This window comes from Rhinichthys klamathensis, unplaced genomic scaffold (genome assembly GCF_029890125.1).
Source record: "Rhinichthys klamathensis goyatoka isolate OS25496 unplaced genomic scaffold, OSU_Roscu_1.1 h1tg000296l_1, whole genome shotgun sequence".
NCBI lineage: Eukaryota > Metazoa > Chordata > Actinopteri > Cypriniformes > Leuciscidae > Rhinichthys > Rhinichthys klamathensis.
In genome coordinates, this window is record NW_026606815.1 from 1,045,363 (window position 1) to 1,071,042 (window position 25,680).

At 37.7% G+C, this 25,680-nt stretch overlaps 1 protein-coding gene across 3 annotated transcripts; it reads right to left on the reverse strand.

Moving 5' to 3' along the window:
* Nucleotides 1-5,409: 5,409 nt before the first annotated feature.
* On the reverse strand, nucleotides 5,410-23,872 carry dnajb5 (DnaJ heat shock protein family (Hsp40) member B5). Of its 3 annotated transcripts, none has more exons than XM_056270100.1 (4): nucleotides 23,781-23,872; nucleotides 19,580-19,836; nucleotides 16,116-16,753; nucleotides 5,410-5,793 (listed from the first exon to the last, which is right to left on the reverse strand). In XM_056270100.1, the coding sequence occupies exons 2-4, from the start codon at nucleotides 19,788-19,790 to the stop codon at nucleotides 5,560-5,562; spliced, it is 1,083 nt and encodes a 360-aa protein (XP_056126075.1). In that variant the 5' UTR covers nucleotides 19,791-19,836; nucleotides 23,781-23,872; the 3' UTR covers nucleotides 5,410-5,559. The 3 variants fall into 3 exon arrangements, with proteins under 3 accessions (XP_056126075.1, XP_056126074.1, XP_056126073.1); XM_056270099.1 differs by having other exon boundaries at nucleotides 23,776-23,851; XM_056270098.1 differs by lacking the exon at nucleotides 23,781-23,872 and adding an exon at nucleotides 23,070-23,302.
* Nucleotides 23,873-25,680: the final 1,808 nt, after the last annotated feature.

The window sequence follows — 25,680 nt, forward strand, 5'->3', positions numbered from 1 at the left end:
CAGAAAGTTGGAAAATGTTGCGTTTGCTTCACACAAGAGCAGCCACTTCCCCCTGTTGCCATGGGAACGCTATGAAGTGACGTAATTACGCGACGTGAACATCATTGAAAAGCTGTAAAACAGGAGCACACTTTATTTTAAAATATTTCATTTATTCATTTTTACTGAAGTTGTAGCATATTCCTCTAGTAAAGCTACAGAACTTGTTTGACTCAGCAATGTTTTGTAAGTTTGATGTGTTTATTAAGGTCTTGTAACGCGTTGTGTCGGGAAGAAAAATAGGGATAGCTCACAGCTGAAGTGATTGCAGAGGCCAGACAGACTCACGGAGGCGATTGGCATCTCACAACTCGCACTTTATTCGCAAATCGAACTCGTAACTGTCTGTCACACGTTCTACCGTCCACGTGGTTACTTAATAAACAAAATAAGATAAAAGAAGTAGCATCAAACAGAAATTACCCGCACACATGGGGTGTTCGAGGCGCATGGCACATATAATACTGCAGACAGTTAGACAGGGAGCGCGCAGCTCTTAAAGGGGCCACACCTTATTTCCACTCGTTACAGTCTGAAATAAAACAAGATGAGAAATTAAATATTTCCAGCACTTTCTGTGATGTAGTATGCTTGCTTATCATAGGAAGTAATAAGAAAGGACTCTTTACATTAAGGTAGTAGCCTGGTGAGAACAGGGTGTTGGGGGAATCACTTTTTTTTCCTCTTTTTCATCAAACCGCAGTTTTTGCAAGTTCCCGCAATTTTTGCAAGTTCCCGCAATTTTTGCAAGTTCCGGCAAATTTTGCAAGTTCCCGCAATTTCATCGCAAAAAATTGCATAAATATCCCGCATATTCCATCGCATTTTTAAAGAAAACAGGCCGCGTAATCAAGGATTTTTGCCCGCAACAATCACAAAAAAACTCCGCGTTTTTCTGGAAGGACTGGCTATAGCTATTATATTTATTCATTTACCCAGCAGATAAGTCAGTGTCACTTTTAGTGGGCAATGAGCATGACTGCATGAAATTACTGGCATTGCAAAGGAGAGATATTTTATAGGCTGATATGGACAATATTTTCCGCATGTCATGCAGGGCTCCGTAATTTTACATCAGTCGTTTATGCTTATTTTCCATTAGGGTAAGTTAATAAACACAAACTCGGGATTTTACACAAATTATGATAATTCACTTTATTTCAGTAAGGCATCGGATAAATTCGAAAGTGTGTTTTATTTTATTTTAAAGCTAAAAAAACAAGGAACTGCCGCACACTATCAATACTTGTGAATAAGTATCAACATTTTAATAGCAACGTTTCGGTCTCACGACCTTCATCAGACATATAGTACAACTATTCAATCCCATTTAAAATGATAACATGACCAATCAAGATCCAATTAATCAATTAAGCTGAATGAGACTGAATACATAATTAATTTAACACCACATCATCATAAACAGTTACAAACATAACTATTCAAAATTGATAATATAATGATGTGGTGTTAATTATGTATTCAGTCTCATTGAGCTTAATTGGTTACAAATTACAAGACCGAAACGTTGCTAATAAAATTTTGATAGCCTACTCATTTGCAAGTAGGCCTATTGATAGTGTGCGGGAGGTCCTTTTTTCTTTTTTCTTTTTTTTTGATATTTGACCTGACCTACCGTTTGGTCTTTTTTCCCACGCATCACCTGCAGGTGATTGATTGACATCTGTTATCAATCTCTCTCCATTTTTTTTTTTTTAAAGTTGTGAAAACACTATTACAGCGTTTTTCTTTTGCTATTTGAGCAAACGGGAACACACAAAATATATTCAATGTCGTATCTCATTCACCGCTATAGAAGTTTACCCAACTATGACGACTTCCGCTTCTGAGAAACTCGGAAATGTGAAAAGGGTCAATTTTCAAATACTGTTGCTTCAAATCAAATTTCATAATGCTGTGATTAGTATAAACGCATCAAGAGAGTCTACCAAAGAAGAAGTCATCAAATGCGAGATAAAAACAATATTTTACTGAAAAAAGGGGCAATGCTGTGATTCACATTATTGGTTTGGTAACTCTTTAACAAAGACTTTTTTTTTTTTCAACTCCCCAAGAAAAACCAATTGAGAAAAAAGCTTTAAAAAGTATTCAGGCCACTGAAATAGTGGACAGGAACTGTTGAATTCTATTGTGCTTGTAGTTTATACAGGCTTACATAATCCCAAAATGTCTTAGGGGGGCCAGCTCATTTACATGCACTGTATGAACTCCATAGAAAACTGAGTGGAACATCAGTGCTAATTTCTCAGCTCATACAGTGGCAGATCCATTAGAGGAATGCAGTGCAGTTAACAGAGCTCATGTCTGTGACACAGATAATCAGACCCATCGAGACATGCACCATCAAATGTTTAGTTATGCTTAATGATCACAGAGAGATTTTGTACTTTGTCAGCAGTACACATCAACGGGACTTTGGTTCATACTTCGACTTTATGAAGAAATAATTGAATTAACACCTTTAGTTAATTAACTTGTGAAATAATGCTTTTTGTGTGACAAAGGAAGTTGATTGAGTCCAATATTCTTGGTGACTGAGAATGGTCTGATTCACTGGGTAATTTCAGAGGGATGAGGATCATTCATTTCTGAGTCAAGGGATGTGGCATGAGCCATATCCACATAATGAAAGCATTCTCTATTCATGTCACTTAGACTTTACATAATGTATTTAAAATAGATCAAAGCAAACGTTTTGCCCCAAATATGATACTTTTATAACATTTATTTTAAATACAAGAAATTCAAAACTGTAGTCCAGCATTGATCTGTGGAGTTGAAACCTTTGCTAGTTGTTACAGTATAACTCCATCTGTATAAACTATAGGAACTATAAATACGTTAACATGTTGATTTGTTGTCAACATTCTGATTTTGTATTGAGATTTGTTTCCCTTGTGTGCCCAACATCGTCATGTCACTTGGAAAGCTGTCAGTCTGTCTACAATTCATTCAGTCAGAGACAGTGATCATTATTATTTTCCTTTTCTGTCAGTATGTTTGGTTTATTACTTGTTCTTGTAAATCATTCATAAAGCACCAAATATGTAAACTGCAGCTATTGAAAATGAAAGAGTTCAACAGCATGGCACACACACACACACACACCCTTACAGGTATGATTCTCTCTGAATCACAGGAAATTAACATATTGATTTATCCTCCCAATGGACACAGGGAGCAGGATTTATACATGAGGACAGAAGTCATAAACGAGACATTTCAAATCTGACATTCCAATTCAAAACAGTGACTGGATGTCCAAAAGTCCTGTGAGTAGTCTACATAATTAAACTATTTTACACCAGTCTTTAAAAAGGTTGTGTTCTTCCATACTTTCAATGTAACACCAAATACAGTAATAACTAAATGACAGAGTAATGGCTGTATAAGAGATATCCAAGATGGATCCCTGGAAAAATGAAAATTGTTGCTTATATCCAAAATACTGTTACTCAAATGCTGTTGTTACTGTAGAAAGATGGTACATCACAAATCCATTGAAAGGAGGCTCTGTGCTATAAATCTAAACTAAAATACAGACAACTATTGCAGTTTATTTCACATTTAAAAGTGTAAAATACTGAAACCGTTGTAGTAAAAAGCTGTTCGAAAACAAATCAATCCCTAATAACTTCCATTAAAAAAGTTTGCAATAATTGTAGCTGTGGTTACTGAACAATGAAGATCTGTATTTCAAAAAAGAAAAACTTTTGACATCACAGTTCTCAGTTTCACACTGACCAATCTTCAAACACTAATCAACATTAGGTAACAGTTTTTCATTCAGTGAAAATTATATTTTCATCTTAATATACTGAGACTAGACTATCATGCTGCACTTTGGAGGATGCTTGTGTTTCTTCTAGTGTACGAGGTGGTGTGTATATTAAAATAAACAAATGAGCATTTTTAATAGCTATTTGCTTCAATGATTATTTAACAATTATCTTGCCCAAATATTTTTTTTTCCATGGGACACAAAATGAGTTATTTAGCAGAATGACCCAGCTGTTCTTTTCTATACAATGAAAGTGAGTTTTGACAGTCAAATTCTAAAAGGAAACATCCTGACATAAGGAACAGACCAGAATTTATGTTTTTCACTGAAACTTTCCTGCTCTCAGTTAATAAAACAATAAGGAAATTGAATAAAAAATAAATAAAAGAATTGTCAGACCAAATCATAAAATGTTAAGGACATTTGACCAAGGTCAAAGATTTTTGTTTTGTACGATATGTGTGATGTGCCAAATAATTGTACAATATAACTTGGATTGACGAATATGACTGAATACACATATGATATATAAGATATTGCCTATGATGATTATATTTTTTTGTTATTTTTTCGGTTTGTTGTTCTTGTCTTTTTTTCTCTTTTGCACCTTTAAAAAAACCCCAGAAAAAAACTCTCATCTCATTCCTAGTCATTCTTTTACAATCAGAGCTGGTGATTCCACAACACACAATTTCTTTATTTACAGACCGCTAGAGGCGAGGCACACAGCAGCACATAGCGGTGTAATAGCGGCTTAAGTTTTGGTCTGTTTCAGTTATGACACAAAGCTATACAACTTGGAAGGTGTAAGAGATAGCCTGACAGCCACAGTCACCATCATCTAGAAAAACAGCCTGGACATTCTGCTAGCTAACTCGTGTGTTCCACAGAAACAATGACGTTATGAGCACCATGACAATGACTACATCACCGATTTATCATTTTGGCGTAAACTATCCCTTTAATGATGTTACTGCAATACATTATTTTTGGGTACTGAAATGACAAAATAATCTGATTACAGTATTTGTTTCAATAATACCCTTATGTCTATGCTAATAAAAATAAAACAGCTGGTTTGCCTCAGTAAGGCACTCAGAATTTCTGTGACCTAAAAAATCCCTTGATCACATCACTAAATGTTTACCAGAAATGCCAGGACCTGGTACTTCAAAAACTAGCAGAAAGCACCTGTAGAGATGGGTGAGAGAGTGGAAATATATCAAATCGTTACCAAATGGCTCTGCTGGTGCTCAAAAATCCAGAAGTCTCCAACACTTAAGTTGTCTTACATAGTCAACATCAAAACAAGCTTATCGATTATTACAATGGAAAAGAGTTTCATCTGCTACAAAATAACACAGATTCAATTTCAGAATAACCGGTTGTTTTTGGATTGTCCTCATCTCCATAAAAATATGAACCTTCCATCCAAAAATTCTGTCATTTTGTTTTCCTTTATAACTGTTTGCCTTCAACATGTTGACACAGAGAATAAAAACTGTTAAGGGGAAATAATAAAAGATTATTAAAAAAAAAAGTCGTGGGCGTTCCACGTTCAGTGAAATTTATAATAAGTTAATTAAAACTGTAACAAAATATCAAATGAGCCTCTGGTCCTTGCGACATATTTGTCCCTCTTTGATTCAGTGTCTGTATTTCTAAGGAAAACGTGTGTTTGAAAAACGTAAGCATGAAGGGAATCCACTGAACTTCCTCTAGGACTGTGGTAGGTGCTGTTTGATGATCTCTCTGGACTGGGGTGGTATTCTGTCTGGGAAGCGCACCTGGAACTCCACTATCAAATCGCCGCGTTGGGATGGATTTTTTGGGAAAGGTAGGCCTTCTCCACGCAGTCTCTTGATTGTGCCTGGTTTGATGATATCGTTGCAGGGCAATGTGATGGCTCGGTTTTCAATGGTGGGAATGTTCACTGTGCAGCCACACAAAGCCTATCAAAAAGCAAAAAAGCAAAGTGAAGTCAGTGCGGACAAGAGACGCTGATGGTATTTCAACACTCAAGCACAAACTCTACATGGCGACATAGAGACCTAGTGTAAGATGCCTCTATGATGTTACAGGCACAGAGAGCACATGTACAGTATGGATATGGTTTATATACATATAGTGTATATATAGTGCACTGTAAAAAGAAATCTGAAATTTACAGTAAAAACCGGCAGCTGTGGTTGCCAGAACTTTATCCATAAAAAAATATGCACCCAACATTTTAAGTTTTACAAATTTAACATATATATATATATATATTTGAAAAATATTTATTTTGGAACATTATAAATGTATTTACTGTCACTATAATTTTTTTTTATAAATTTGTTCTTCTGATTATTCAATTAGAGTTAAAATGAAAACAAATAAATGAGATAAAATGGTCATTAATTGTTTTCATTTACTTTTTCAAAATACATGTATTTGATCAACAATTATCTACACAATAACTTCATTCACATTTGATCAAAAACTTTTTGCAGTAGTTGTAAAGTTTCTGACTTGGATTGTGTCAAAGTGGGCAAGTGTGCGTGTGTGTGTGTGTGTGATGCTGCAGATGTGGTAGCTGAGTGCACAGAAAGCTAATTCTGGCCACTGCTCTCATTTCACACAGCTAATGAAGCAACTGAAAAATCAGCTGAGGACATAAATTGTGATTCCCAAATCAGAAGTTGCTATGGATAAAAAAGAGACTGAAGCAGGATTCCATAGGTCCATAGGCACAGATGGAACACTTTCAAATTGTTAAAGAGGAAGAATTTTCCAAACAAAACTATTTAAAAAAAACGATAAGTAAAATTTACTTAATGAATGCAGATTTTTTTAATTTAATTTCACATTTAGTGTTAAATCTACTTAACTAAGTTATGGAAAATAAACAAAGAGGATAAGTACATTTAACTGGGCCAGTTAGAGTTTGTTGAGTAATTTCCACTTAATCATTTTAAGTTTATCGTGCAATACAATAATTTTAAGTTGCTCACTCTCTGTCTGTACATTTTACTCAAACAATATCACACTGAATTAAGCCATGATTTAAAATTGTACGATTTACTTAGAAACATGAAATTAGATTAAATTACTACGCAATATCTACACACACTGTAAAACCCAACAAGTTAAGCTAACTCATTTCATTTGAGGAAACCGATTGCCTCAATTCATTTAAGTTTATAAAAACAATAGTTATGAGTACTCTGAACTTATTTTAATCGAGTTCACTAACACAATAATATTTCTTAAAACACAATTAAACTTTACACTGCATTTAATAATGTATATAGCTGAGACTTCACTTTATTGAGTAAAAACAGTGCAATATAAATAATGTAGTTGTCACACACACTGGTTGGACTTAGTTTTCAGTTTGCACCTTTTCCCTGAGTTCGTTTGTTGTCATGGTTGTTGATTGGATTGTCATTCTGTTCAGCTTTGGATTAATTAAAGACTGACTTTTCTCTTCATCATCTTGTTTGTGTTGGTCATCTACACAGCGCTGTGGTAGTAGTACCCATCCGAACCTCAATACTTGGTACACAACAATGGTAACATTCGATGGATCATTTGAGTATGAATATCAATTTAAGTAGAAAATGAACTCCAGATGTCACAAAACAGAAAGTTACTAACCTTAACAACGATAAAACAGTGTAAATACAGCTGGAAAGCAGCTAAAAAAGTGACATTATTAATTGTGCATGGCATGCCCCAGTGCATGATGGGAACACCAATATCAGAAAGTTGAGTAGGTTTTACTTAATTTTATAACGTTGATATTTACACTTTGATTTCTACAAACTTGAATTGAGTACTACTATAGAATTTACTTTGTTTCTTTAAATTCTTGCCTGAACTCACTTAATGTAGAAATTACATTTGTTTGTTTTTTGTAGCATTTACTTCACCACAGGATAATTTTTATCAGGGTACACACAAACCATAATATCACAATAATGTCCTCATTTGTACATTGCTTTGGATAAAAGTATCTGTTGAATGAATAAATGTAAAAAAAAATGTTTTAAAAGTAAATCAAATGGAAGTGGAAGCAATCTTAGATACAGAATATTTTGTGACATGATTTGTATGTTGAGAATAGTTTTGTGTTGCTGGCATTTCATGGTACTTGAATGCATTGCATTCATTATGTTAGTGAGATGCTAGTGGCATACTCTGAGCTCTTTCGGAAAGTTATTGCCTAAAATAATTAAAGAATTTATGATTTCACTGGTTCATATAATCCTGCAGTGTGAGAATGTAAACAGATTTTCCACGCTTTCCATTATGGAGGGGCTGTAGCTTTAAGAACCTCACTGGACCATCGGATAAAAGCATAGATATACAGATTTTAGTAAAAAAAAAAAAAAAACATATACACTCACCGGCCACTTTATTAGGTACCCCATGCTAGTAACGGGTTGGACCCCCTTTTGCCTTCAGAACTGCCTCAATTCTTCGTGGCATAGATTCAACAAGGTGCTGGAAGCATTCCTCAGGGAGTTTGGTCCATATTGACATGAAAGCATCACACAGTTGCCGCAGATTTGTCGGCTGCACATCCATGATGCGAATCTCCCGTTCCACCACATCCCAAAGATGCTCTATTGGATTGAGATCTGGTGACTGTGGAGGCCATTTTAGTACAGTGAACTCATTGTCATGTTCAAGAAAACCAATTTGAAATGATTCGAGCTTTGTGCCATGGTGCATTATCCTGCTGGAAGTAGCCATCAGAGGATGGGTACATGGTGGCCATAAAGGGATGGACATGGTCAGAAACAATGCTCAGGTAGGCCGTGGCATTTAAACGATGCCCAATTGGCACTAAGGGGCCTAAAGTGTGCCAAGAAAACATCCCCCACACCATTACACCACCACCACCAGCCTGCTCAGTGGTAACAAGGCATGATGGATCCATGTTCTCATTCTGTTTACGCCAAATTCTGACTCTACCATCTGAATGTCTCAACAGAAATCGAGACTCATCAGACCAGGCAACATTTTTCCAGTCTTCAACTGTCCAATTTTGGTGAGCTCTTGCAAATTGTAGCCTCTTTTTCCTATTTGTAGTGGAGATGAGTGGTACCCGGTGGGGTCTTCTGCTGTTGTAGCCCATCTGCCTCAAAGTTCGACGTACTGTGCGTTCAGAGATGCTCTTCTGCCCACCTTGGTTGTAACGGGTGGTTATTTGAGTCACTGTTGCCCTTCTATCAGCTCGAACCAGTCTGGCCATTCTCCTCTGACCTCTGGCATCAACAAGGCATTTCCGCCCACAGAACTGCCGCTCACTGGATGTTTTTTCTTTTTCGGACCATTCTCTGTAAACCCTAGAGATGGTTGTGCGTGAAAATCCCAGTAGATTAGCAGTTTCTGAAATACTCAGACCAGCCCTTCTGGCACCAACAATCATGCCACGTTCAAAGTCACTCAAATCACCTTTCTTCCCCATACTGATGCTCGGTTTGAACTGCAGGAGATTGTCTTGACCATGTCTACATGCCTAAATGCACTGAGTTGCCGCCATGTGATTGGCTGCTTAGAAATTAAGTGTTAACGAGCAGTTGGACAGGTGTACCTAATAAAGTGGCCGGTGAGTGTATATATAGCTGCTAAGACAGTTTACAAATGTAATTGATAGGATTATATGAACAAGATCCTTCTGTATTTATACATTTATGTCAGATTTAGTTCATTTTCATCTTCCAACAGAGCTGAAGTTCCTCACTGTTAAATATCAGGATATTAAAAACGAGATGGATAAAGTCGAGACTTTAAAGATTAAAGCTTAAATGTATGCAGTGAAAAGCCTGCGGTTATTGCATGTGAGCTTATGCTGGAAGAACATTTCATGAACTTTCTGTGAATACCAAGCACAAACATTGCCAGACAGCTCTGCTTAGCAGCTGCCTCAAGGGATGAGAAAATGTGTTCGCAATGACATCAGCTCCTTCCTACAAACAGCAGTGGTGTGGGCTGGGGGGATGGGAGACGGGGGATTCAAGGAAAGAAGGGAGTAGCTGATACTCTCACAAAACAGTTGAACATGACAAGGTGCCAGGCATCTCCTCGACTCTGGCTAATGATGATGTTTCCCAAACATAGTCTTGTTAAAGGAGATTGAAAATGAAACAAGTTATTTTATGGTCTACAGCTCGGTGTGGCAAAGAGGTTCGTCACTGATCTGGACATTTGCACCAGTACGAAGTTTGCAGAACATTACCACTAGTGAAAAATATAGGCTACATCTACATTAGCAAACCCACTAAGCATGTCCATAAGTATGTCAACAATGACACAGGCAAAAAGTTAGTCAAATGCAACTATTCTCAAAATTCGATTGCAAGCCCTGACAGTTTTGTCAGTTGTTGCCTTTGGCTTGCTCAGTTGGGGATATTCAAATTATATATACCCATCATACCACTGATCAGCTCTACCAAACTTGGATGTCTTTTCCAGTAATAAACAAACACTGTTAAGTTGTTTTGATTGATACTGTGAAGCAGCTTTGATACAATCTATATTGTGAAAAGCGCTATATAAATATATTTGACTTGACTTGACTTGACAATTTAGTGGGCACTCTCTTTCTAATACCCTAAATGTTTATGAACAGAACTGTATTTATTTAGACCTCCAAATGACTGACAACTGTATTGTGCACAGACATACAGGTCCCGCACGCTGTAAAGGTGCGTTCAGTAGTTTGGCAATTTGTAGACTGTACTTATAAAAGTTTTCTGTAAAAAGTGTTTTAATTATGTATCGTGCATGTCGCCCCCTAAATGTATTTCGCTATGTTGAAATGACATGACCTGCAGTTTTACTAAGCATCAGAGAATCCTCACGCTCATTGGCTTCCACATCTGTAGATACGCTAGTAGCGTAGTGATGCTTGATGATGCGAAGAAAAACAATTAGACAATGTTCTATGTAGACACTTACTATCGAGCTTTATTATCAGTAGCGGCAAGGAGAGAATCAGTTCATGTATGGCTGAAGAAGCAGAAAGCTCTGAAGCCAAAAGACAGACAAAGACAAAAAAACGAGCTTAAACATTGATATGGCATACACAAGGTGGAACGAGTTGATGAGTGATAAAATCCTAGTAGTGATGCCCAAATTGCTTCTATTTTTGTTGGACGGGTAAAAGGGAATTAATTATCGCATTGAACACTCTCTAAAACTCACTAGTATCAGAGTAAAGAACTACTGAATGCACCTTCAAGACACAATGCTCACATTAACAAATTAACTTGATGCAAGATCACATTTAGAGCTGTCTTGAGTAATCCAGCGTCATCATACAGATATCATCACGTGGCCTTGCGTTTCCTCAGCATGCATCGCTGCTAACTGGCCTCTTTAGTACTGTTGATGAGTAATAATTACTAGGTGAATTGGGTATGGAAATTACCAGCAGACAAGGACCTTATAGCTGTCTTGCTCTTGTACAAACCCATGGTCTTTACCAGCAGGCAATTAAAGAAGCTCAGAGCTCTAATTAAAAAAAGCAGTGCCTTGGGGTTCCACTAAGAGCATCTCTAAATGAACATTTTAAAAATGAAGACAATGTGCCTATGAGAACAGTCTATATCCATGCAAAATCTGTCCCGTGAATGCATCTACAATAAACGGGCAGATGAAAATTTGTGTGGCGAGTTGCCATCAGTTTGCATGAGATGGTTCCAGATGGCAAAACGGTTTGGGATGTTCACTGTCTGGCACTTATCAAGTTTCATTCTGGGCATCTAATGAGCAAGACCTTTAAAAGTAAATCAGTGCTCTGAAAACATATCAGAAAATAGTACGGTACTCATTTAAGACAGACATTGTAAATCTTTTCAGATATTCAAATCTGTGGTTGACATAATAGCCAAAATGCAGTTTTAGGCAAAGGAACCTACGCTGTAGAGCTGGAAATCTAACGGACACATTATTGTTTGAAACAGCTGACAGCTGACTGCCTTGGCTGAGCTGCTAAGGTAAAAGTTGTCAAAAGTTAAGTTAACAGAAAGACAAGAAAATATCTTTACCGTTAATGACAGTAGTGCTCTGAAACACTTCACGGTCACTCAAGACTGACATTAAGGCTATTTCTGCGGATGTCACTATAAGTATTAACTGACTGTGGTTTTCTAGGTCACTAGACTAATAAATATATGCAGTTACTGTGGTTATTATCCTCAGTGGGTCAGCCCATGAAAATCGCATTACATCTAGGCAACGTCAATAGAATATTTAAATTATTCCTCTGATTAAAAAAGCATAATGTTCCAGCATTTAATTACTTGGGGCAGAATTTTCTGAGGTTCTTACTGGATCCCCTCAGGCTAGCGCTGCATCAGTGACTCTATGAGCTGTCATAAACTACTGAATTTTTATGATGAAAACACAAACAGTATGCCACGATACAACAGAAATACAAGTCACAAAAATCTAACTGTTCAATTCCAGTTATGATTGTTTTTTATCTGCTTGTTTATTGTGAACAAACTATATTATCATCAGCAATACTTTTCTGGTTCCAGGCGTGAAAATTAAATGTTCCATGTGCAACCCGAAAAACCATGCTTGGCTCAGTCACATGGCAATTTTATATGTGCGGTTCAACTCTTCAAGGCGAGTTCAACTCGCTTTTTCAAAGTAAGGACTCTGCTTTGGCGTATGACACTGCACCATGACATTCCTGTGCTCTCACACTGAAGTGGGAGAGAGTAAATCAGCAATGACTTTGAGCCATGGAGAGACTCTACAGTCACCAAGCATGATTTTGTTCTATCGAGTCCTATAGCTATGGTAGATCAACACTGGGCACACTCAGGTACATTTACCCATATACACATTATAATGTTATACAATAATAGTAATATGTTTCATAATGAAATGGAAGGTAACAGATATATGGTAGGCTGCACTATATTGGGAAAAAACTGACATTGCGATATTTTGTTTTTCTGTTTTATATATTGCAATATGAAAACAATTTCACCAGATGACTTCAATAAATTGGGAAAGAATGAATACTTCTAGAATGCAGGGCTGCCAACTCTCACGCATTCAGAGACTCACGCAACTGACACTAGCTGCCTTCCAAAACTATTGCGAAATGATGGTGTTTCCATTAACCGATGTTATGCGACTAAAACGTCATTCCAAAAATCATGGCGATGGATGTTGGTAGGTTTATATATATCCCAGCCACCGCACTAGCCATTGTTTTTAATGGAAGGAGACGTAGGCATGTTATCCAGGCATTAATGGCAAGGAAAGACCCTTATACTTGGGAGCGGCAAATATGAGGTGTTTCTCCCTCCTATCTGCTTTAAGGTCTTGATAAATTGTGGCATTTCTTTGTTGTTTAGAATCCAGTATTCCCGTAATACTTTTGTCTTTTATGAGTTTTATGAGTTTAATGAAGAACTCTGTCTCGTCTTCTGTCCAAACATACCGCGCCATTTACGTCAGGTGCCATGTAAATGAGCAAAAACTGTTTCCATTGCAGTTTTGCAAAATATTCCTTTTTCGAATTGCCTGAAAAACCACCTCATGTGAGAGTAAAAACTTTTTTGCGATATATGGGAGTTTTTACGAAATTGACGTGTTTCCATTGGGCATATTTTTTTCATTTCATTTCATTTAATTTATTTATGTATTCTCTTTTCATGGTAATGCAACACAAAATGCCACAACAGCAATTTTCAATTGCAATTTCAATTTGCACAATTTGAAGGGTAATGGAATTTGAATGGGTTAAATTCGGGAATACTGGATTCTAAACAAAGAAATGCCACAATTTATCAAGACAATGAAGCATAGGAGGGAGAAATGCCATCATTTCGCAATAGTTTGGAAAATATTGCAAAAGTTTTGCGCAAATCTGTAATGGAAACGCAGTTACTGACATCGACAGACATGACAGAGCAGGTTACTTTAAAAACAAAGTCTCAGCTTTCAAATTCTGTCAATTTTATTATGAAATTTCATTACAAAATTGTGATGTGATGTGACAGATCGATTTATAATATTTTTAGTCATATCATTAAAAATATTATAAAGTTATTATTATAAAAACCGCATTATATTAATTTGAGTTGTTAATTTTAACCTTTAATAATAATACCAATAGACAGGGCTCCCTGTATGTTTACTGCTTTGAGATATTTGAGAAATTAAAATGTAGCTACTGTACCAAATATTTATCCAAATGAATCGATATTGAATCAAGATTCCGATCAAATCACAAGCTTAGATGTGAAAATGTAAACATTGTAAAATGTTGTCAATAAACTTAATGAAATTCTGTTTAGTTACCAAATGTTTAGTTTAGTTACCACTTATTGTGATGCAAGGTTGTTGTTGTTGTTGTTTTTTTACAACATTAATGATATAGACGGCAGCAGGTATATTAGGCTGCTGTCAATTTAAGACCTAATGCACGGATTCAATATAGCCTAATGATACGCATCTGTTTTCTCAATTGTTTACTTTCACTTAAGACAAGTGTGTTTACGAGGATACTTGCAGAGATGGGCATTTTGACAATTTTGCATGTATGTGTCTGTTCAAGCACTAAAATATGAGAAAGAGAACTGAATTCAGTGTTCGCGTGCTGTCTGGGCGGCTCTGTGTGAGCACACAGAAAACAGCGCCCAAGTTGAGTCTTCTTTTGCGTCTTCTTGTGCTTGAATGCTTTAAACTCGTTTGAATGTTTAAACTGACGGGACTTAAAAAAACATGCAAATAATAAACTTTCACTCTATGATGGTTAAACTATGCTATTAATCCGCGATTCACATGGGTTCTGAAATGTGGGGCCTGGTCCGTATGAATCACGGATCAACTATGTTTCCTACTTATGTAACATCTATCTATCTATCTATCTATCTATCTATCTATCTATCTATCTATCTATCTATCTATCTATCTATCTATCTATCTATCTATCTATCTATCTATCTATCTATCTATCTATCTATCGCAGATGCACACATGTTGATGCTGAAACAATATTGTGCAGCCCTAGTCACAGACATTGCAGGAAAATTACCTACCAATGGTTTGCGTTGGGAAAATAATGCAGCCAAATTTAGCAGCTGTGCAGGTTAACAAGGTCAGCACTTATTTTGGAGTGGGGTTTGATACCAAATGAAGCCCATTAATTTACCCTTTAAGTCCATGTTAATGAGGGCCAAAGGGTGGTCCATTGTGGAGACTGTCATAAACCTGTCTAATCTAAGTCTGGGTCTGTCTATTCTTGGGCTACAGAAGCCAACTGATAAAACAACCCAGTCTGCTTTGACGGCCAGTAAGGGAATGTCAAGGAATAGTGGGAAAAAGCCCACAGGTTAAAAAAAACAGACTGTCAATTAGGGATGCACAATATGGAAATTCTGTCCAATAACCAATATATAAGTAGCTTTCAATCCACCTATTTTATGCGCATTTTGGAATATCGCATAAAAAAACGCTGGATGGAAATGCCAAGATGCGTATAAGTTCTAAGAATGCGCATAAAATACATGTGCACTCAATTGAGGCGGATCATTTTTTATCCAATGAGAAGACATGCTCATAAACTACAGTGCAAACCCATTACCGAATAAATCCCTCTATGCGCAACAAAAAAAGTCAACAGTGAATGTGACTGGATAACTGGTCTAACCAGCGGACCAATTTCATTGTACAGCATCCCAAATATTGGTGTGATCTGAAATGCCTGAGCCAAAGACTGTCACCAGAATCATTTGGTATAATGACCTCCCAGAAGTGTCTCTCATGTTTGCACTCTCAAACACCAGGTATCCAAATGCATGATGACATGACAGCATGTTTCGTCTGTGGCTCCGAGATAAAAGTAATTTATGATGTAGGAAAAAAAGAGCCACAGTGGCTTCCCTGATAGAAGCAACTTCCATTTTTATTACAGATATTTTGCACCAATGATATTTTGTTAAGTTAAATTCATAACTTTGAAAGGAAACATAGCTAGTGTTTTCCAACCCTGCTCCTTGAGGCACACCAACACTACACATTTTCGAACAATTCCTAATCAAACACATCTGATTCAACTCATCAGCTCATTAGAAGAGACTCCAAGACCTGAAATGAATAGGTAAAATAAGGAAGACATCCAAAATGTGTACTGTTGGTTTTCCTCCAGTAACAGGGTTGGGAAACACTGCAATATATTGTGGGTAAATACATGGTGGAAACCAAATTGACTGAAAACTGATTGTCAAAACAGTGAAGATTTAAGAGCACATACCTCCTTAAGACCAATCTTGGCTGTGTAAATGATATTGGAGCCATCTCTTTTGAAGAGTGGGTGCCCTTTGTCCTTGAGCACAAATGCAATATCAGCAGGAATGTTCTCAGGTGTCTCATCACCCTCTTTGGGGAAGGTGATCTTGGTCCCTTCCTTCCAGCCTCTCTTGATGACAATGTTAAGGATTTTGTCCTCTGTCCTCATTGTCCTTCCATCTGGGTTCAGTCGTCTGCGAGTGATTCGCATTCGCTTGGTACATCCGTGGAAGATCTCTTCTAGAGACACTCTAAGCTCATGTACTACCGGAGGGTCCTGTACTTTCCTCCGGCCGCCATGAAGGGGCTCATTACGATGTCTTCGACCTCCACCATGATGAAAACCGTTGATACCATTGAAGCCAAAGTGGCTGAAGGAACTGAAAGGATCATCATCTCCATCCATTTCAATGTCCTTGTCATGGTCACCATGGTCTGCAAAGCCATTAGTGGTTCCTCGCTGGCGTCCAGAGCCAAAGAATATATCAAAGGGGTTGGAGCCTCCAAAGAAAGAAGCAAAGGTGGCATGTGGATCACCATGGAAGGTGTAGTGATATGTAGTCCCTTGTCCACTAGATGAGCCTGTGCCACCTGTTTTCAAACCTGAAAGGAAATACACAGGGGGGACAATGTATTAGGGTTTTCTGCATTTACTTCCAGGTATTTTAAGTTCTGCCCAATTCCACAGGTAAGCATCTTCTGTGACCGTTTCAAGGTTAAGAAACTCTCTAGCTTTCAGTGATGCCAATTCCAAAATGATTCTTTGACTCATTCCCTTGACATTACTAAGAGAGGACAGTCTATTTATTTGCATGGCAATTATTTGAAATGGCCAAAAAGTGAAATAGCCACACACAAAAAAAAAACTCATAAGAAATTTCTATTTGTTTAATGAAAAAAGGAAAATAACTGAGTTAATTGTATGGTCCTGCTGGACAATTATCAAGTACTAGCCTACTCCATGACGTAGCATGGAATAGAATTTGATTTAGCCTGCAGCTGTTTACACATCACCATTTTAAGGTGTAAAGCTCAACAGAAGACCTTCCAAGTCTTTCTTTCTCTCTTTTCTCCACCCCCTCTCAAATGGGCTGAAAAGAACAAGTAGCACAAATCCCGGGGAACTAATGATCCTGTATGAGTGGAAGGCCATAGCACGGTGAATATGTGTTCTCTAAGCTCAGGTGTCTGAACTGTGTTATGAGTTTTACTGTCCTCTGTCCTCTGCACAAAAACAGAAGTATAAAAAGAGCAGGTCAATTACGATCAAACAATAATAAACTTTTTTGACTGTTCAGTTCTGTTAAAAAAAAACATTAACATCCATGTGTTATGGTGGATGATTGATGGCTTGTAACAAATGCACTCCTAACTACCAGGACACAAGCTGACTCATCTTGCAACTTCACATCCTCAACTCTATACTTAATGCGGACATCTTATAAAACATGTTTCCATTTCATTCTTTGCAATTTCAACAAACTCCTCAGGCCACAGTTAATGAGGGGATGGTTATTAAAGTGAGTCATTTGGGAATAACAGATTCATATCTTAAAATACAGATTTAAAAACATAATTTTTCAATGTGTTAATAGAGGCAAATAAGCTCTCTGCTGCAGCCACAGCCTTTTGAGGGAACCCACTGGCTCTTTTTACAAGCAATATGGAACCACGCCACGGTGCACAGAAAGAATTTATGCAAAGACTCTAAAAACATAAAGGGAGTCCTTGCAAAATTCAGGAGTAACTTCAGTGAAGGAGGAATTGGCAAAGGTGTACTACTCAGTGCAACGATGCTAGGTTTGGCATCTAGCCTGGAGTTGGCATAAGTGGGAACATTTGAAATCCTTCTTTGTTTCCACAGACATTTTTATTATTTTGGAACAGTGCCATGTTCATAGTCCTTGCATTAGTTAGAGTACTTTTCTGCATCATCCTGTAGTGTGAAGGAGTTATTTTGATTGTTGGGAAAAAGCAGAGGTGGTAGAGTTGCACTGACAGTGTATAAAGAACAGTGGTCTATCCACGTGAGCCACGACAAGATCCTTTTAAGGTTTGTCCGATCTGGCATAAACACAGAACTGTGCCTGGGTCCATGAAGTCTTGTTGTAGCATCTGTAATGTTTTCTTAGAAAAGATATGTTGGAGTACAATGCACTATTTTAGACCAATAATTAGGAACTTTTCACACTGGTAATTTTTTTTCCTGTGCAGTCAGTCGAGGTCAGAAGTCCTTGAGTGAAAACATGAACACACTGGAGAGCTGCTTTATAGTAGAAAAATGCAGTTGTACTTCTGATGAAACGAGACACTGACACTGTTTTTCATGTTTAATACAGAAATGCTGATTGATTTTATGCTATCTAGTGTATAAAGTGATATATAAATAAATGTGACGTGAGTTCACTGGAGTGCTGTAGAGGAGCTTGTGCAAACATAACCACGTTGCTATAACCAAATATTTTTCAAATGCTTTATTAAAATGCTTGCTGTTTTCTCAATTTTGTTGTTGTGTATTTTATTGAGAGGAAAGCGCACAGCATATATTTACATATTCATCTAACCGTCGCTCTCTGCAATGTGGGCAGCGTCAGATGTTCGATAACAGCATACTGCTGCTAAAGTATTTCGAACTTCGTTTTACACCTAAACGAATTTTAAATTGCACTTAATAATAATTTGTTACATTTTTATATAGTGCTTATATAGGGAGGGGTGGATCTCCTTAACCACCACCAATGTGCAGCATCCGTGTGGATGACGCAACGGCAGCCATATTGCGCCAGAACGCCCACCACACACCAACTTGGTGGAGAGGAGCGAGTGATGAAGCCAATCAGTATGGGGATGATTAGGAGGCCATGATGGACAGAGGCCAATGGGCAAATTTGGCCAGGATGCCAGGGTTACACCCCTTCTATTTTTCGAAGGACATCCAGGGAATTCTTTTTTTTTTTTTTGACCACAGAGAGTCAGGACCTCGGTTTAACGTCTCATCCGAAGGACATTGCTTTTCCCTGCAAAAACTCGGTCATTCTAACCCCTGCAAAAACTGAATCCTAAATTATCATGTTTCACGATTCACACTAACCTGAGGTTAACAATAAATCCTAGGTATTTATAATCCAACGTTTCACACTGTTAATTCCTAAACCCTGGGTTTACGTTCTTATTTGCAGTGTCAGTGATTGTATGATGAACACAGCAAAAGTGGTTCTAATCATGCTCCAAAGCAGGGTTTCATAACCTGGGTAAAAAGTGTGAAACTTTCAACTTAAAGCTGCCTATATAATGGTTATCAAATTGTAAATAAAAGATAACTATTGTTTTCAGAAAACTGATAATGCCCCAATAATGAGTCATAGAATCTGATAAGGTACTGAGATGTTTGGCTGTAGTTATTTTGTATATGGAACCAAACATACTCACCATCCTCGCCGTACTGGTCATAGATCACTCTCTTCTTTGGGTCACTCAGAACTTCATAAGCCTCTGCTATCTCCTTAAACTTCTCTTCAGCATTAGGATCCTTGTTTTTGTCTGGATGAAACTTTAGGGCCATCCTCCTGTAGGCTTTTTTGATTTCATCCTCATTAGAGCCTGCAGGTATGCCAAGGGTCTTATAGTAATCCTTCCCCATGGCTTTAATTTACAGATAGAGTCCTTCCAGAACCACCCCAAGCTCTCTACAAAACAAAGGTGAAAATAAACAAGGTAACCAATAAAGAAATAAAAATGCATTCAGGTTTGTTACTCTGATAGATTGACCGATGCAGTGCGGTAAAATGCAACAGCCGCTGTTTTCAAACTTATTGGTTTGATTAATGTGTTGTGCATACCCTATGCTGTCATTTTCTTTGTGCGTGAGAGTTGATTAGCATGCGGTGACACTTGGTGGGTGCACAAAGTTCATTATTGCGCTTTTTCAAGAAATCACGGAAAAATGAGCGAGAAGTAGAAAAAGTACAATCTACATCTGTGCCTACTTCACCTTTCCATGAGGAGACAGCGAATGAAGCAGCACCTGAGGCTTCACATTTAAGTAACTAAAGTAGTGAGACTTCTACGACACAAATCTGCACAATGCCAAATAATGTTTTCTCATTATAACAGCGGAAACAACTTAAAATGCTCTGTCATTTGTGGTCACACATCACGGTCTTTTTTTTTTTTTTTTACACTCACAATAAAAAAAAAACATTGTGCTTTTGTGAAATAAAGAAAACAAACAGGATGCCGCTTTCTGCCATTTCGGTTTCCTTTCCGTGAAGTTAGTGGAGTGCGTGCGACACAAAAATGTATGGAAACTCTGCGGATAGGCAACTTGTCGCACAGTTTTTTCTTTATTTTTGTTAATCTGTAGGCCTATTTAAGTGAGATTAGTATTTTAAGTGTGTGAATCCTAATGTTCTGTTGTTTATGCTGCTATTTGCATAAAACAGAACAAAACAAATTTAGGTATTTTTAATGGGTCACAGACACTTATCCATTCGAATTTAATTCTAGTTAAACATAATTTTATCGGTTAACGAGCATCGGTTGTATCAAATAGGCTACTTTACATTTAAAACACAAATTGGCCAATTAATTATATATACAGTGGGGAGAACAAGTATTTGATACACTGCTGATTTTGCAGGTTTTCCCACTTACAAAGCATGTAGAAGTCTGTAATTTTTATCATAGGTACTCTTCAACTGTGAGTGAAAGCTAAAACAAAAACAAAAATCTAAAACAAAAGTCTAAAACAAAAATCTAAAACAAAAATCCAGAAAATCACATTGTATGATTTTTAAGTAATTCATTTGCATTTTATTGCATGACATAAGTATTTGATCACCTACCAACCAGTAAGAATTCCGGCTCTCACAGACCTGTTAGTTTCTCTTTAAGAAGCCATCCTGTTCTCCACTCATTACCTGTATTAACTGCACCTGTTTGAACCTGTTACCTGTATAAAAGACACCTGTCCATACACTCAATCAAACAGACTCCGACCTCTCCACAATGGCCAAGACCAGAGAGCTGTGTAAGGACATCAGATGAAATTGTAGACCTGTATAAGGCTGGGGTGGGCTACAGGACAATAGGCAAGCAGCTTGGTGGGAAGGCAACAACAGTTGGCGCAATCATTAGAAAATGGAAGAAGTTCAAGATGACGGTCAATCTCCCTCGGTCTGGGGCTCCATGCAAGATCTCACCTCGTGGGGCATCAATGATCATGAAGAAGGTGAGGGATCAGCCCAGAACTACACGGCAGGACCTGGTCAATGACCTGAAGAGAGCTGGGACCACATAGTCTCAAAGAAAACCATTTGTAACACACTACACCGTCAAGGATTAAAATCCTGCAGCGCAAGCAAGGTCCCCCTGCTCAAGCCAGCGCATGTCCAGGCCCGTCTGAAGTTTGCCAATGACCATCTGGATGATCCCGAGGAGGAATGGGAGATGGTCATGTGGTCTGATGAGACAAAAATAGAGCGTTTTTCGGTTTAAACTCCACTCGCCGTGTTTGGAGGAAGAAGGATGAGTACAACCCCAAGAACATCATCCCAACCGTGAAGCATGGAGGTGGAAACATCATTCTTTGGGGATGCTTTTCTGCAAAGGGGACAGGACGACTGCACCGTATTGAGGGGAGGATGGATGGGGCCATGTATCGCGAGATCTTGGCCAACAACCTCCTTCCCTCAGTAAGAGCATTAAAGATGGGTCGTGGCTGGGTCAAGGTCCTGGAGTGGCCTAGCCAGTCTCCAGACCTGAACCCAATAGAAAATCTTTGGAGGGAGCTGAAAGTCCGTATTGTCCAGCGACAGCCCCGAAACCTGAAGGATCTGTAGAGAGTGGGCCAAAATCCCTGCTGCAGTGTGTGCAAATCTGGTCAAGAACTACAGGAAACGTATGAACTCTGTAATTGCAAACAAAGGTTTCTGTACCAAATATTAAGGTCTGCTTTTCTGATGTATCAAATACTTATGTCATGTAATAAAATGCAAATGAATTAATCATACAATGTGATTTTCTGGATTTGTGTTTTAGATTCCGTCACTCACAGTTGAAGAGTACCTATGATAAAAATTACAGACTTCTACATAGGCTAATTTGTAAGTGGGAAAACCTGCAAAATCGGCAGTGTATCAAATACTTGTTCTCCCCACTGTATATATATATATATAGTGGCCCCCTCATTTTAAGATGGGGAAAATAACATTTAAATGGGAATAAACGAAAATTAAATTATGCCTAAATTCTGAAAGAAATCTGAAATATACAAATTAATTGGCCAATTTGTGTTTTAAATATGAAGTATTTGAAATTGATTAGTTTTTAATTAACTGTTAAGTAATATCAAACGCTCAGTCTCCCACGGCATTTCAGTCGTGCTGATATGAAGAACAGCAGCACTTCAGCTTGTTGGATATTATAGCCTACTTATGCAGAGAGCTTTTGCTGCAATCAGTCAGTGTCCACGATATTCATAAAAACACAAGCAGTACAGATAAATATCGTACAGCAATATTCTACAATCATGTGGACAAGAGCGTTGCACAGCATGCAGTAGCACAGACGTAGGCTATTTGAAAATAAACTGTATCGCGTTAAGAGAAGCCCTTGAACATTTGAGCGTTTCGTTTGGGCGGCACTGCAGAAAGAAACACAGCTCGAGAAACACTAACAAAGACTTTATGTTCAGCATATTATACATAGCAGTTTCGATTTACACACATAAACACACATGCGTTTAAAAAGTGTCAAGTTGCATTTAGGCTAACGTTATTTGCTTGTTTGGTCTATTTTCCGTTTAACAGAGAAAAAAAAACGGTTCTAAAATACACACATCCCAATATATACCTACCTAGCCTATATACCTATAGTATATACCCTTCGACAGATCACGAACAATTTCATTAAAGCTCACCAGTTACAATATCTGCAGATTATGATGCCGGTTTGCCGCATCCGACAGGAAATCCTCATCGCTAAATCAAAACCTCTGAGGTCTCCCGGTATTCCTCTCCGGTATTTAATGATGTCACGCTGACCACCAATGAAAAAATAACGGACGACTGGTGACTGAGTGATATCTCACTGACGTCAGTTAGACAAGCCTGACCTCTTTATGTATTTTTCGCATAAAAATAGATGTTGGATTATCCGCGTCTGCACCATCATACAGCTATATAGGCTCTGCAGAGTGTGCAAACCAGGGTGCGATTAGACAACGTCCTTAAATTAGACGCAAGAAAAGATGAAATCAATACTGGCTGTCTCAAATCCTTCTGAGCTTTCTAAGCAGCAGGCAGCGAGGTTTTGAAACACACGCACTTTCATAAAAGTAAAGAAGACCATACAAATTCAAAAGCCTGAAGCTGATAACAGTCATTGAACTGTCTGTAATTATGACATATTTACAGTTATTGTATCAGTATTAATCATTACTATTCGTTGAGCTACTGAAGATGTCAAATTCTCTCCGGCAAGACTAAGTTAAAGTTTTTTAAAACAGACTAGCCTTCAAAACCTCACTGTGAAATCTTACAGGAAATGATAACTTATGCTGTCAATCACATTCTTGATATGTGTTTCACTTGTATTTGTGAGGTAATACAGAAATGAAAACAGACCTTACCGTGTGAAAATATCCTTTAGCTGTCTGCCGGTTAGAGCTGCATGACATTCTACTCCATTCATTTGACCACGCCCACAATCTGCATAGGCCCCGCCCCGCACAAGGCACACAAGTCACTCTCCAGAACCATCTGCCTCAGTGAAGTGCATTGTAGACATCTGAGAAAGTGTGCTCACAAAGAAGGGAACTTAATGAAATGATTAAAATATATTTGACATGATTTTGTATTGACTAATAGTAGACACTCATATAGCTATTTTTCACCAAATAAATTTGTTTAAAATATTACAACATTTTTCTAATGTTTATTCTAAATATTTGTTTTTCTTCTATTTGTATTTAAATGTACAGGAATATGTCTGGAGTGTGTACTTTTAACCTAGAGTAACATTCTGTATTTGACAAATGAGAATTTGATTTTGAAGAAGGTGCAAAAGAGCTGTATCACGTATATGTAGGCTATATGAGATGATGCAGTATCCACAGTGTTTTCTACTGCTTTTATGCCCCTCTCCACCTCCAACCATGCGCTCCTTACCACCTACATAAACCGTCAAGACTGGTCTTACAAGTTAGTCATCAAATCGTTTTTTTTTTTTTTTTTGACTGTTCATAACTTTTTTAAGTCAGTTACATAAAAACGTAGATTGGTCTAATTTAATACCGAAAATTAAGTATGACAGCCCCATGACTAAATAATGGGTCATACTAGATCTTAAGATGCAACTGGCCCCAGTCAATAAGAGTGCTCGATACAGCTGTCTGGCCCCAGATCAGGCTTTACATTAACACAGCAGGGGACGAGACTCTCTGATGTCTGGTCACTCCACAGTCCAAGGTATTTCTACATTCAGTCTCCTTTGCGTACAGGCTCTATATTCAGGAACGCTATTACATAAGTTAACATCCAAGGCCTTGGATTTTCCTCTGTACCTTTTGAACTGTTTAAATCTATTAGCTGCTTCTGAATATTTCTAAAACTATATTTACACTGAAGTCAATCCATGTTATGCAATGCTCTGAGAGTCGGGCATGGATTTGTGCTTTTTGAAGGCATGCAGACAGATATTGCTCATAGTTAGAGTTTATGCAAACCAAAACAGTTTGGTTACCAACATTCTTCAAAATACCTTCATACAGAAGAAAGAAAGTCATACACTAATATATATATATATATATACATATATACAGTTATATATTGTATATTATTCTTTTTTCCCCTCAAAAGTATTTTTTTTAGGAAAACCAAACTTGTTCTATGAGCATGCAGATAAGTCATATATTAAATGCTGCATCATGTTGTATTCTATTTATTAGATTATTTGAGTGAAATGTCATTACAGAATCCCCATGTCTTGATCATTTGTATAAAGGTAGCTGATATCTTTAAATAGACAGAAAGGAAGAGCGGCTGAAAGAGGTGGACTGCTGGGAATAAGTGCACCTGAATCATCATCAGAGTATTTGAGTGTGGAGGAGAAATGTAAATGATTGGGTGACTCAGAACCTCCCACAGGCGACAACTTAAGTGCAGTGACTCTGCCATACTGATAGTCATTTAACCCCTTACATGCGGTATAAGAAAGAAGGCTCTGAGTTGAAGAATTGTTGTTTTTAGCCTTTGTAAGTTGCAATGACAGATTTAGACATCACAGGTGTTGGGAGAACAGTTAAATCCGAACTCTCAATATTCATCCGGGGACAGTTTGATCGTCATAAGCAAGTTTTCTGTCCCAATCCGTCCAGGGTTCCCCTAAAGGCACTACTCCATCCAGAAATACCCCCGACCCACAGCTAGATAAGTGTCTCCATGGCAACCGGCTCTACAGACTGTACCTCCACTGTCCATCCACCTCTTCAGCTCTTCTCTACGTGACTAAACGATTAAATGACTTAATAA